The 13,881-nt window shown below is 46.2% G+C and overlaps 3 protein-coding genes across 3 annotated transcripts; 1 reads left to right on the forward strand and 2 right to left on the reverse strand.

Moving 5' to 3' along the window:
- Window positions 1–7,206: 7,206 nt before the first annotated feature.
- Window positions 7,207–9,649, reverse strand: CCR75_005052 (uncharacterized protein; the record flags this gene model as incomplete). Its single annotated transcript, XM_067963137.1, has 3 exons — window positions 7,207–7,260; window positions 7,455–7,610; window positions 7,685–9,649. 3 exons carry the CDS (start codon window positions 9,647–9,649, stop codon window positions 7,207–7,209), a joined length of 2,175 nt encoding a protein of 724 aa, XP_067818866.1.
- Window positions 9,650–10,605: 956 nt separating this feature from the next.
- Window positions 10,606–13,533, reverse strand: CCR75_005050 (uncharacterized protein). The gene is made up of 2 exons (XM_067963135.1): window positions 12,898–13,533; window positions 10,606–12,829 (listed from the first exon to the last, which is right to left on the reverse strand). The coding sequence occupies exons 1-2, from the start codon at window positions 13,429–13,431 to the stop codon at window positions 12,191–12,193; spliced, it is 1,173 nt and encodes a 390-aa protein (XP_067819016.1). The 5' UTR covers window positions 13,432–13,533; the 3' UTR covers window positions 10,606–12,190.
- CCR75_005051 (uncharacterized protein) lies at window positions 10,909–13,349 on the forward strand (the record flags this gene model as incomplete). The annotated part of the gene is made up of 3 exons (XM_067963136.1): window positions 10,909–10,984; window positions 11,056–12,071; window positions 12,136–13,349. 2 exons carry the CDS (start codon window positions 10,909–10,911, stop codon window positions 12,033–12,035), a joined length of 1,056 nt encoding a protein of 351 aa, XP_067818756.1. The 3' UTR covers window positions 12,036–12,071; window positions 12,136–13,349.
- Window positions 13,534–13,881: the final 348 nt, after the last annotated feature.

Genomic DNA, 13,881 nt, shown 5'->3' on the forward strand with positions numbered 1-13,881 from the left:
CTTTTCCATTGCACCGGCACTGTGAGGGACCCTCCTCCATTAAGACTCGGGCTGCGACGCGAGGATACATTTTTACAAGTGTCAGCTATGGCGCAGTCCGTGTATAATATACGGTGCCGCACCCGTACTGGCGTGGACACTATTATTTATAGCGAATTCTAGTAAAAGCCATTGTTTGCTCCATTCCTTTAAAGTCGCTTTCGTGCGTAATACATCCACCACGATCCGATTGGCACCTATGTTTGGCCATCGTTCTGGGGATAGTCTGCGGTTCGACATATGGATCTCGCTACCTAGCAGCTCGAACACATGACACCAAAAACCAGACGTACAACGTGGATCCCGGTCCGATACTATGAACTCGGTATCCCGTGTAGTCGGTATATATGATTTAGGAACAAGACAGCTGCCTTCTTGCCTGTGATCGATGTTTTACATGGTTTCAAATGCACCATTTTCCTCAGTCTGTCTACAAAGACGACAAGCCCCATCCGACCGTTGTGGTCGGGCGGCATCCTAAACATGAAGTCCAGACTTACCGACTCCAACAATCCGTTGGAATCGGTAGCGGCTTCAATGGGCACGCTAAACGGTGCAGGCTTAACGCGCAGACACGGTTCGCAAAGAGCGAATATAGATGGCCACCCATTTATATAGACGTAACCACCGAAATTCTTTTCGTCGCTTCTTAAATGTATTTTCACGGCCCCGATGCCCACTCGATGGCGCATTATGGAGCTCATGAAGGATACCCACCTTGAGGTCTATGTCATGAGGCACATATATTTTAAAGGAATCACAAGGTGACAGCTGATGCCATAACAGGCCATCGATGAAGCTTAAGCGTTTAAACTTAGCTTTCACGTGAGAGGGAAGGTTAAATTTATGTTCAACGAAGTGATCCAACAGCAGGCAACATTGTTCGTCCTGAATGTACCTATCTTGGATATCAGAGGCTCTCCAAGTAAACACGACTTTTGACTGGGAAGTGGGTGCCGTTTCTCTCCAAGCTACCACACCCCTTCCAACCACACCAAGCTCTAGGCACTGTGCCGATAAATGCGACGCTTGACTTCCTTTCAGTTCGCTGTCTACCGCCACCAGCTCGGCTCTGGATATTCGGACGCATGACTACTTGTCATCGTCCTTTCCGCTATCCCATTCTCTACGAGCTGGGTAGGACTTTGTTGCACCTGACTTTCCGTCGGTACACTATCTACTACACCAGGCATCAAAGGACCTGGTAACGTTTGGCATCTTGTCAACGCACCCTCAACTACGCCTGACACGACATCAGTTGCATATGCCTCTCGCAGGATAACATCCTGTCCGGTGTCCTGCGTAGAGTTAGCAACTGTGCGTGTACACCAGTCTATCCGTCGTTGGTGTTTTGCCAACCATGGCATGCCTAGGTAAGGTCATACGGACTCTCCGTACCTAGCACTGTCAACTTTTAATTACAAAACAAGTTACTACAACTGTAGGCAAGTTCTACTTGAAACCCCTCAGACTTAATGAGCGCGCCGTTCGCTCAACAAACGGTCGCCTCTTCTCGCTTCCCGTCCAAAGCGACTCAAACATCGAGGGTCTCTCTTTATAAGCCGCGAGTTTACAACATTCAGCGATACATCCGAATCCACGAAAAGGGTCATCACCTGGTCATAGCCTCGTACTCGAGCGCTATAGACCAGTATCGTTGAGGTCCGAAATTTTAAGACCATAGGGATTATGCTTCATTTGTTCGATAATTCTGAATTTTGGGGTAGCTTCAGAGTCCGCGTCAGTAGGACATCCAGCCCCTACTGCGCTCCTGTATTTCTCGACCCCTCAGCAGTCGATACAGAACTCATGTATCTCGCTCGCTGGTTCTAGCCATCGCCCTTTCAGAAAAGAGTCCTCTTGCTGGGCGTCTTCTCACCAGCAGGGACATAGCAGCAAGCCATCATATGGCCGTGCTTGCCGCAGTTAAAACAGACTATGTCTGCATTGCTTAGCTTCATGGGAGGGGTATTTGACCTCTGGGCCAACGGCTTATACGAAGCTGTCGCCGAAGCATTGTTGAAGGATTGCTACTTAACCAAGACAATTTGGATTGCCTCTTCCATCGTTGATGGCACCGTTTAAAATGAGCCTGTCGCGATGGGCCGTGCCACAGTCCATTCATGAACGTTGGCACCTTTTTATGTTCCATTATCGTACCCACACGACTGGACGCCGACAGCGAGCGCATCTCCTGCCCATATCCTTGCAGAGATCGCTTCGCCTGTCGCGCTCCAAAGAAGCGCGCCTAAAGCAACACTTCGTCGTTCGGCGGCCCACTCTGAGGCCTTACCGCGCAGATGCGACATGGCGAAAGACACCATCCGGGTGATGTCTTCGATGAGCTGCGCCTCACCGAATTACTTCATGCCTTAAAGCCAGTGGGCAAATGTGTGCGCTGCAGTTCCATCAAGCTTAGGCGAGTCCATCCGAATGGGCCTTGTCTGATGCGGCCGGACGGAGAGCATCTTAATAGTCCTGTTGAGAGCCTCGTTCCGAGCCTGCTCTTTCCTAAGCTCATTCTGAGGCTTAATAACGGACTCCGCCCCAGCATGGCTCTGTGCCTCGGACACGGCCCTTTGCTGTCCGAGCACGAATGCCTCAAACTGCTCCAACTGAGCAACATGTTGCTCAGGAGGACTGCCCAAGAGCCTGGCTAGAACTTGTTCACCAAGTCAAGTCCCTGTGCCAAAAGCCCAGCCACCTCCCGATGATGTTCGGAGGGGTGTGGGAAATGAGCCCAATAAATATTGAGGCTCATCCTCACTGACACGCTCAGAGATGTGGGTCGTGGGAAATTTTTTAAGTGCTTTTAAGTGTAGTCGGGCGCAAGTTAAAGCTGCTACGCACTACTAGCACAATCCTTTTGAGCACAGTGAGGTAGCAATTAATCGTCTTTTATCACGTACAAGGAGGTTGATGGTGGGCGCCTAAGCGACCTCACCCAACGAACTAGAAACCTTAGTTGCAGTGACGTCACGCGAGCGGTAATCCGGCTCCACGTGCGCGTTTGTCAACTCGAAAGTACTTTTCAGACTAATTTATGTTTAATCGTATTAAATAGTACATGTTTTATTTAATCAGAAATGCCATCTTTGTAGATATGCACTGATATGTATTGCCAGCGTATTATTTAAAATCCCGTATATTTTGGACGACGCTAGCCGTCATCCTCGTTAGCTGTCATGACAGTTAATGTTACCCCTCAGGTGCATCACATACACAAGGTCGGTCACAATGTAAAACATACCCAATTGCGTACACCGCATCTGTTAAGTGTCGCAGGGGCACTACTAATTCCCTGTGGCATGACTAGCCACTCCCATAGCATATGCTTACTGCTGTGAACGGGATATCTTGTTCACGCATAAGAATCTGATAGATTCCATCCAACTGATCGAATGACGAAAAAGATAGTACTCCTTGTCATACCGTCAATGGTGACGTCTTTTCGTTATATCGGCGAATAAGCCGGTACCGTTGCAGCGTTCAATTTATTAAACGCATGAACAATCCGCCACCCTCCTGTTGCTTTACGCACTCAGAAGGTCGGAGAGCTATGTGGGGATGTTGATTTCCTCACATGGCCGCGTGGTGCTAAGCAATCATCATAGAATATGTCGACGCTAATACTTGTTCACGAGGCAATGGCCATTGCTTCATGACACAGTCTTTCGAACCTGGAATTAGGTCGATTGTGTCGAGTGCCTTTATCCTAAGGCAACTCGCCCGGTACTGATTCAAAGAAGACATCCTCAGATTCTAAAATAAATCCTTATATGAAGGGCCTGTCTTGAAAGACTCTCAGGATTGGGTCGTAAGACGTTCAGTCCGAGTCGTTTCGTCGAGGACAGTTTGGTCCGTCGATGAGCTGCTGAGAACCCGTTAGTTCTCAGGAAATACTATTGCCTAACGAATATCGGCCACGTACTTGTCATATGTGATAAGTACGCGGATCTGCTCGATGTTATACGCAAATCACGCAAGAACCGTTTCGGTTCAAGCGTTGGTAATTAAGTTATCTCCGACATTAACTTCGGAGGCGCTATAAGATCAAGTGTATAAGCGCATATACTTGATCCATTGTTTACGAAGATATTTTTTGTCTTTGTCTTCTCAATGGAACTTATTTCCAAAGGTACCCGGCAACCTTTGACCACAGATATCCGGGGACTAATTTCCACAGAAACTATTTGGGGAGTATCCTCCCCAACTGCCTCTAGCTTACGACAGCGAGATCCTCTACGATCGACTCTTCAGTCGATCAAGGACTTTTGCATTGTCCCTTATTGACGGGCGCTTTAAACTTTCTTGGATGTTGCTTTTCAAGCAAGCATCCTGTTTTGTACCTCTCCTCTCAACTTATTCGAGTGGTTTAACTTCGACGTTGCCTGTGCTTGTGCACAGCTGTCGTTTATTATGTCCACGTCACAATGGTGGACCTTCGACGCTGCCTGCGCTTGTGCACAGCCGTCGGGATCTAACTCCATAGTGTGTTATGTATTCACACTGAGGTCTCGTGCAGTCATCTGAACGACCGACTCACAAGTGAGTCCATCGCACTCTCTCGTAGGACATCCACACGGTTGTAAACGCTCCAAGACGTTCATCAGTTGACCATCTGATGAATAAGAGACAGGCATCGTCACGGCTAGATGCTGCCAATTTATACATGGCTCGTACTTTCTGAGCCATGATCCTCCAAGGTTGACATCACAATTGTCACCCACATCAAGTACGATAGATTTATTTAAAAGTGGAGATTCATTTTTATCAATCCCTTTTTCAATGATAAATGTTTAAGTGGATGAAGTAGAAGACTTAATCATAATCGTGATATGAAATTATCATCGTACTGTTTGCCCTTTAACGTGTTTTGGATACCATCTACACGTTTCTTTCCTATCACAGATGCGCCTGTTGCTAGACGCACTCTCATCCTCGTTATAGGGATCTCGCACTCAATTAATTTGAGTCTGCGGTCGTCTAGCGATTGGCGTCTAATAAGAATTTTCGACGTCCCGCGATCGACCAGGGACTTTAGGGCATCTTATTTGATACTTTTATTTTAAGGGTGATGATGTTAACCTCAACCCCCGGGGCAGTTACACACATTGCTTGTGTTTAAGGAAAAACTTTCGTCAAAAGGCCTGCAGATTCTTCTGACTTTGTTTCATACTCTTCACAAACGAGAGATTCTTGGGTTTAGGGTTACAATATGTACACGAGAGGATAAAAACCTATTTAAGACTGAAGTCCTCCTGTTCCGCTATAAAGGTTGCTTGGTCCAGCGACGTAGGCCTTAAAAGGGCCGTCTGTAGGACATTTAATGAACACAGTTACCTGTGTTTCTTCATCAATTGGATGACGAACGATACAATTGACAAGGTATCGGTGTATGGTGGGCGTAAGCCTGTAGATCATGCTTGACCTGCTTCAGCTCGGTTCGAGCCCTGAATTCGGCACGTGTTGGCTTAAATGTTTGTCATCCTCAAACATCATACGATCCAAATATTAACAGGTCGTGAAGCTTAAGCACCAAGGCCCAAGATTTGACACGTCCGGCTAAGTTGGACATGCCAAATTTCACTTTCGTCGCATTATCACTGATACGACAAGCTTATATGGCGTCATCTTATTCGACGAACCATCTTTTAAGGGAGTCGCCGTCGACTGCCTTAAACTTAATGTTTTCGATTTTTAAGCTTTCGGGTTGACGCGGAAGCGTCGGCCTGCTAGATGCTGCTGTAAAAACAGTTTAAGCTGTTAAGAGTTTTGCCGGTGAAGCAAGGCTACCTTTTCTTGGGCCCCGTCGAGTTCATGTTGTATAACCTCGGCTATGGCTGCATGTTGTTCATCTGTGTTCTGTAAACAGCATGGCGCCAACAGCTGGTCCGCCCTACGACCGAGCTCATACGTTCGATCGCTCTCCAATCAAGGTCACTCAAATGAAAGAACCTTTCACAATTTGCCTTGAAAGCTTCCTCAAGAATGTCCATGTTGGATGGAACGTGCGTAGGTCGTTCAACGGACTACGAAGTGCTACAGGTGTAACGGGGCACCTTTCACTAGTTCTGATCGGTATTAGTTAACCTTACACTGGTCACAGTGTAGGTGAGGTGCCTCGAAACTTCACGTACACAAAGGTAAAGAGAAATAATTCTTATGAAGCTAAGAATATATAGCTTAAAGGTCTAGACTAACGCTTTAGAATAGAGAAAAAGTAAACTTGTATTAATTTATTTCGTTTCTTACGTAACGATCTTCTATCTACTACTGAAATTATTATATTTATAACTAACTAAGTATGGCGCCTCCTTGCGCACCTGTCTTAAAACGATTAATGGGGTTGACTTAGACTTGAATGAACCAATCAATAGAGCTGATGTCTTATTGCATCGAAATTACCAAATATGGTAATATTGAAACTATTTAAGTCAAAATTAATATCTCTTACTTTTAATCACGAGATTTTGCGTTCGGCCGTAAACGAGCCTGAGCTGGATAAATTTTCAAGTGCAACTTAAATTGACCAATTTGGTGGTTGCCGCTGTCGAGGACGACTTCAAGAAGTGGGACGCTGTTATTTTAAAGCCTTCTTTAAAAGAAGGTCGCGATCACGCAACACCAAGATTCCAGGGGCAATTCCAAGCACGCAGGCTGAAACAGGCAGGGTGAAAGAACTCGGAGGTTCTCTCCCCCTGCACTATCGAATATTACGACATCGCCATGGACCTACATTCAATAATGGTGACTTAAGGTTGGCCCTTATTGCGCACGCTGGGGCACACCGAGCTCGTCAACCGCGGAATTTCCCCTTCTAAAGTAATGTTGTGGTCGAGGCAGCCCGCATTTGCAGGCAACAGCTAATTGCCATCGTTTCAACAATGGCAGCGGCATTAAAGAGGATGTGATCATGCAGGCAATGCGGACCCACGCAGCAAAAACCGCCTTGCGCTTGGAGAGATTCATGTGGAGATCGGTGGGAATCTACTCAAAGCTGGCCAAGGCTCTCAAACGAGCAGCGCGGCAACTTGTACTCGTACCTGACCATCACTCAGACAAGGTCTTCAGCGATGAAAAGAAGCAGTACGTTGCCTTAAATATTTGCCGTCAAAATTGTTATTACTATTATCAAACAATAAATTTCTCAAATATTAAATTCTATTAATGAAAGTCTAAGCGATAGCCGATGCTTTTCAGCTGCACAAGAAGTTTTTTCTAAGCTAAACGATCATGTTTAAGAAAAATCTTGCGCTGTTGCAAGAACGCCAAGGCTTATTATATACCGAGCACGAGATGCTGCATAATCATCCACTGTAATAGTCGATCACTCAAGTATGAGCGAAAGGTATCAGTTCTTACTGAAGCATATAGCACCGTACATAGCTACACAGTCTAGCCTAAGATCGCACTTCATCCAGCGTGAACACCTCGTGATAGTCGTTTGGAATCTCAAACATTTCAGGATCCAAGAGCGGGTTTAATACAATCTTCTGGAACGTGTAGGCGACGCGGACTGTAAACATCATTGGTAATTCAAACTTGACAGGAAAGCCTGGGGGGAGTTTCTGTCAGTCAATACACGTGCAATTAGCAACTTGATACGTATATATTCAGGCTAAGTAGTACATTTCATACACACCATCCGAAAGAACTCGTCAAGATTCTTCATGTGTTCCCCCGTAGTGGAAAGAAATTCAATAACAGGAATAAAATCGTAGGGTTGGACAGGAAAGCTCTCTGCCATCACAACCTTCGCCTCAAATTGTTTGCGCACTTTTCGCGCAGCTGGTAAAAGTGTCAAGCTTCGGTACGTATTTTTCATACCGAAAACTACTTTAGCTTCAGGTTTTCTCGGGACTGACTCTGCTGTTGATTCCTGACGAAGAACCTTGTCCTCAAACATTTTGTATACAGACGACTTTATTGTGGACCCATGCTGCCTTGAATCAGTTAACTCACTATTGTTTTCAATTAGCATAAAGTAGTCTGCAAAAGCTGTAGTAGTTGTAAATGGGTTCGGAATATGATTTTGGCGAAAGTATTCACATTTCTGGTCGTCATTGAGCTTTAAAATAGACCTAGGTCCATTATCATTTTTCTCGTTATTCTCGTAAATCTTCAACGGAGAACTTGTGGACTGAATGTGAGCGGATGAAATGGTCAAAATATTATCATTAGATGACCGAGCGTGCTCGACATTGTACGTGATCTTGACTCCGCTACGGTCAATCGTAAATCCTTTTTGCATGTTCTGCCACGTGAGCACAAAACTGCCATTGTGCTCGACCTTGAACGCCCCGACAATCGCCTTACCTTTAATGCCATCAGCTCGACATATCACTTGTTTATTGTCGTCATGAAAACACGTAGCAACGAAGCAAAAGTTGCTAGATTTTGTAAGATACTCCCATCGAATCGTGTCCCCAGCAATCACGTCCAGATGCATTTCAACCTTTTGCCCCTTTTCAAGCTGCATTACCCGTCCAGCATTATCATTGCTCAAACTGTTATCGTTAATTGAGCATGAGCGAGATTTGGAGCCCTTACTGTCTTTCGAATAAGGTAAAGACGTCTGAAAGTGTTCAACAAGCTGCTGCACCTCTTCAAATGGCGTTTCTTTTCCAGCAGTCAATTGCTTCATCTTGCGATTCGAATTCACAATCGGCCTTAGCTGCGCTTCAATAGAAAAGTTTTGCATCTTGTAAGTCGTTCCTGGCCATGGACACTTTCGCTGTCTACTCCGACTTTTCGTATTAGCTTCCTCTTTGTGAATATAACTCTCCCCATCTTTAAGTCCTTCTGTCTTTGCCGATTTCAGCTTGACGAATTCAAGCTTTGTCGCGTCCATACTCGATGACGACATGGCGGTAGTCAAGGAGACTTGCAAAGCCATGTCAATATTTCCTACTGAAGAGTTGTACATAGCTGTGAAGACATCATAGAAAACCTTATTGTCATGGTTCAAAACCACTGCATGGCCCGCTCTTTCCCCACCGTTCCGTCCCATATAAACTTGGCTCATCGAACCTTTCTTCCACTTTAATCCCTCCAGTCCTTTGAGCGCTGAATCAATTCGTAACTGTGACCCTCGTTTCCTGATTCTAATCGTATCAGACGGTAGTACGCTGGACACTATGGGCACCCACGAATGCGCTTCAGCAAAGATTTCAGCCTCGAAATCCGGTAACTTTTCCAAAGCTAGCATAAACGTTTCCTGTGTCGCCTCCACGGACTTGATCACCTGCTTTTCACCACTCAGATAAAGCTGTGCCAATAAAAACTCGTCGTCGCATAAGGCAGCATCGTGAGCACAGCTCCAGCCATCAATGTTCCGTGAGGCAACACTAGCATCTCGACCCAGTAGAAGCTTCACGATCGCTTGCTGAGAAGGTTGCACGATTCGCACAGCCAAGTGCAACGCCGAATTTCCGCGAACGTCTTTCGTTTCAAGAAGGGTTTTCAGCGCCTCAGACTGAGCGGCGCTCCGCAATTTCTCCTCTTCCGGACAGACAGCGTTAATTATACTTCGTACACGGTCGATGTCGCCGTCCCAGACAGCCACATGCAGCGGCGGAGGCGGAAGTGGATGCGTGTCATCATTCATCCGATGGTGCAGGCAGCAATTTGATAGACGAAACTGCTCCCCAAATTTTTATGTTCTCAATTTTTTAGGGAACACACCAATTAATGCAATTTCATATCAATTGACAAGTTTCTTAAGAAATAATTTATAGAAGGTGTCCATTCATGAAAGGGCATTTTTTTATCATATGTACAATTTGACGAGTTTATGTCGAAATCCTAACGGTCTATAAACCTTCAATGTCGTACTTTTGTTCTGCACGCTTCCTGTGGCCGTAGGGACACGAGATTACATACGACGGTGCGCCAAGAAATTATTAATACTAGCTAAATATCTCGATATCGGCTGTCGAGCAGGACGCACCAGCTGAACAGCATTCTTCATTTTTTTAAAGAAGAGGCTTCTTCCGAAAAAAACATGTTTGCCTCGCGACTAACCGAAAAAGTACGACACCATAAAACGCGCTTTTTACGGAGTATACTGTCAAAGTCAGGATGTGGGCTTTTGGTAGAATACGTGGATACGGTCAGTGCTGCAGGAGATTAAAGTGGTAGCTTGTAAGACCGTTAAGTTCTCTTCATTGTTGAAGATACCTCGAGAATTTGCAGGCTTACCACTTGACTGTTTATACTTTGATCAAATTGATTTGATTCCTCGGCAATTTCTCCTCATATTAGTCAAAGCTCCGGCCGGACATGCTCTTCACGTGCGTCCGCATACACTGCACGTGTTACTTCACCTAAAGTTACATCATTCCTGTCACCTTTGGCGCCTTTGCACATCTCTCAGCTACTCATTCTAGACCTCATCGGCTCAGAATTTAAGATTTGCAGTATTGGGTGTGCATTTACAAAGACTAAAGTAACGGTCGATCATCAGCCAAGCCTCATGCAACTGTTAATCCTTACGCAACAATATGTTGAGTCTATTGTCGCCGCTGGATAAACTCCATTGTAATTTGGCCTGTAGTAACTCTAAGGCGCATGACGCAATTACTTCCATCTTCGCAGAAGGCTTCTTCTTTTTTCCTAGTCTGACGGTATTTTGTCGGTAATCAATTTACTTAAATAAAATTCTAAGCTCTTGACGGCTTATAGCAATTATTTAATCTAACGACTCACTTGCGCAACCTAAGAAGCTAAGCACTTAGCCTCGATTTTATGATTCCTGTCGTGAAATCGAGACATTATACGGTACTATACTACCAGCTGTACAAGAGCGGCTGCTTACCCATCGTCAGTTTCGATTCGGCCCCAAGCAACAGTAGACGCGAGGCCATAATGGCAGCTCGCATGAGCGAATTTGGCTTGTCGGCCGTGCGGGTCAGCGAGATTGGGATGCGTCACAGCGCCGCTAGTACGTCTGCCTCCCTTGCCTCCGTATTTGTTCCGCCGCGTCGCTAACACTTGCGATTAATACACATTTAGATCTTCACATATTGGCTGGAAGTGTAGCGAACAAGGCACAGGATTTCGCCAGCGTCCTTTCACGCGTCGGCGGTCGCAAAACTAAATCGCGGCGGCAAAAGTCCGTTCCCACTTCCAACGCAGAAAATGAGCTGTCACCGATGTCGCAAGAACCCGAGTTGCCAGAACCTGAAGCCGAGGTGCCGAAGGCTGAGTCAGCGCTAGAGAAGCCGCAGTTGGCGAGGGTGCATGAGGGGGATCCGGGTCAGTATAAAGAGGTGCTACCTCTTTTGCCTTGGGAGATGTACACTGACGACGGCAGGACGCACGAAAATACTGTGGTAAAGAGGAAAATTCTAGAGCTCGCGATTTATAGACGAACGTTCGCCGAACCTGCTCCCGGCGAGGAAGAATATGTTTTTGACTTTGATTTGTTCAAGGGGGTGGCTCGGGAATTGCTTTTAAGCGATCCGAACCTGCGCGAAAAGCGAGAAACGCTGGTTGAATCTCTTCCTAATCCTGTCATAACTGAGGAAATCTTTTGGCGCAATTTTTTCCTCCGATGCAATGCAGTCCGTCTAGCAGAAAGCATGCCGTCCTACTTGCCAGAAGTCAAGCATATGGCCTCGCCGACGGGACCCTTTGCCATGCTCAAGCGTGGATTCTTTGGTAAAAAGAAGAATCTCGATTTTTGGCCAGTCAGTCGCTTCAACACCTCCACAAGCAAGGAGTGTGGCCTCGAGCTTGATGTAGACGGTGAGATTGAAAAGGAGCTCGTTAAGCGTCGGCCGTCTCGCGCGGTGGAATTGCATCTCCAGCCAGTGTCCCGAGTCGAGGCAAACGACGGTCAAATTACTGTGACAGACATCGCTTTAAAAGTGAAAAAGCAGGAAATATTTCTTGCTGACGAGGCCAAGTGCAAGAAACCTGGAGACATACGAGATGCCAATAGCCCTAACAAGGCCGAGGAACCAGAAGAGCATGCCCCTATCCTCGTGTAGACAAACACGTCTTAATTTTGTTTCGTCAAGTGATTTGTAAGTCTATATATTTATTGCATTCTTCAAATACTAAATTGGTCTGAACGTGAATGGCTTTTAGAAAAGTCCTCGCCGCGACGGACGGAATCAATCGCAAAACTGATCCTTTCTTTAAATCAACCAGTGTCGACGTAATTTGAGTTCACACGTCCAACTTGATCTAAGTGAAGACAAGCTAGCCACTCGCCTGGCTTCGCGCAATCAGTCGGGATCATCACTTCAATAGCTGGACCGCCACCGTAGATTTTCTGGTAAAAATCCCAGCTTTTCTTGTTAATCATCCGAAAATCGTTTTTGATAACGAGACCGGATTTAATCTGAAACGTGCCGTTCATGAGATTGTCCGATATAAGCGGCATGTTGTCCACATTTCCAGGATTATAGACCTCTTTGCCCTTGTGCGTTGACACAAAGAGCAACCACGCACGTATCCAATCCGCATCAATTGCGAACCACGTTTCGCCAGGTCGAGGCTTCGTCTGGTGAAAAGTCTGCAAACTGCGCACTTCGGCACGAATGTTGTGCTTTATAAGAGACTTGGAGCTACGGCCAAACTCGTCCTCATGGGTCACGAAGGTGTTGATCATACTTGAAGCTCGGCCATCAGTCACTGCGGTGTAGCTAGATTGTACGCCATAGCCGTTAAATCGAATCAGAAGCTTCCCAGGCTTGCGCGTGTTAACTCCTTCCAAAGCTTCTCGTCGAATCATTTGCTCGGTCGGAAGCAGGTAGAACTCTTGTTGATGGGGTGGTTGCTATAGATACAAAGCAGCATATCAGTCTAGCAATTCATCTACCTTACAGCCCATGATTCGACAATTACCATCTTAAGTTCCAAAATTTCTCTCAGCAACAACACTATTTGGCCCATATCTTTTTTAATCAAACCAAACTTCTCAACGTGACGCACTGTAAATTGCACGCCCATGACCTTGTCCATGTCAACTTCTCCAAAGTCGACGTCGAAATTCCACATAGGATTGAGCGAGCTTTTGATCACCCTTGATCGACGCGTCTTCGAGACCAAACCGCGCGGGTGGCCTTCAGTTGGTAGAGATGCCGTGCTATTCGCACGAGCGCGTGACACCATCCCGGTCGGCGCTTTGAAGTCGTTCCAGCCAGCACTGCGCTGAAATTGGCCCGATCCGTCATCGTACACCAGTGAGACTTCCACCAGAGGGTTGCTTGTGATACCTTTGTGCATGGGCCGCAGGTCAATAGCAGACACAATGCGTACGGACACGATGCAAGGTGCCGCTATGGCATCAAGTGCGGCCGAGCCGGGCAGCAGAAGCGGCTGGTCGTGGCGGGGAGTCAGCTCCATGGTACCGAAGCGGTCAGAAGCCATCATGGACATCACAGTGCTGCTATCGCGACGTGAATGTTCCCACCTTTATGGGATCGAAAATTCAGGAGAAACGCAAGTCGAAGAGCGAACAATTCACTACATACAGAATGCAACAATTCAGTCCGACTCTTTTCTTGTATGTCGTCACATCTGATATCAGTACATTATCACTTAAAACAAAAACATATTTTACTATGTGTGTAACGGGCTAAAGTTGCCCTAATGCTACACAGTCCCCGTAAAGTACATTTGGTGTACTTGAGGGAATGGTCAATTACTACATAATAGTAATTAGACCCAACACTCGGGTGTGGTGCACATTTGTGACCAAACCTTGTGGATGTGATGCACATGGGTGCATTCACATTAGGAGGGATAACGCCCAGCGTCATCCGTGATGACGGCTAGCGTCATCCGTTACGCGAGGTATCTAGAAAGATACGCTCGCAATACATATTA

This window comes from Bremia lactucae, linkage group LG6 (assembly GCF_004359215.1).
Source record: "Bremia lactucae strain SF5 linkage group LG6, whole genome shotgun sequence".
NCBI classification, from domain to species: domain Eukaryota; phylum Oomycota; class Peronosporomycetes; order Peronosporales; family Peronosporaceae; genus Bremia; species Bremia lactucae.

Bases quoted from the DNA above. Each gene is read 5' to 3' on its own strand.
- CCR75_005050 (XM_067963135.1), bottom strand. From the start codon at position 13,431: ATGTCCATGATGGCTTCTGACCGCTTCGGTACCATGGAGCTGACTCCC. The intron at 12,830-12,897 runs GTAATTGTCGAA...TTGTATCTATAG, and splicing joins AAATTTTGGAACTTAAGATG to CAACCACCCCATCAACAAGA.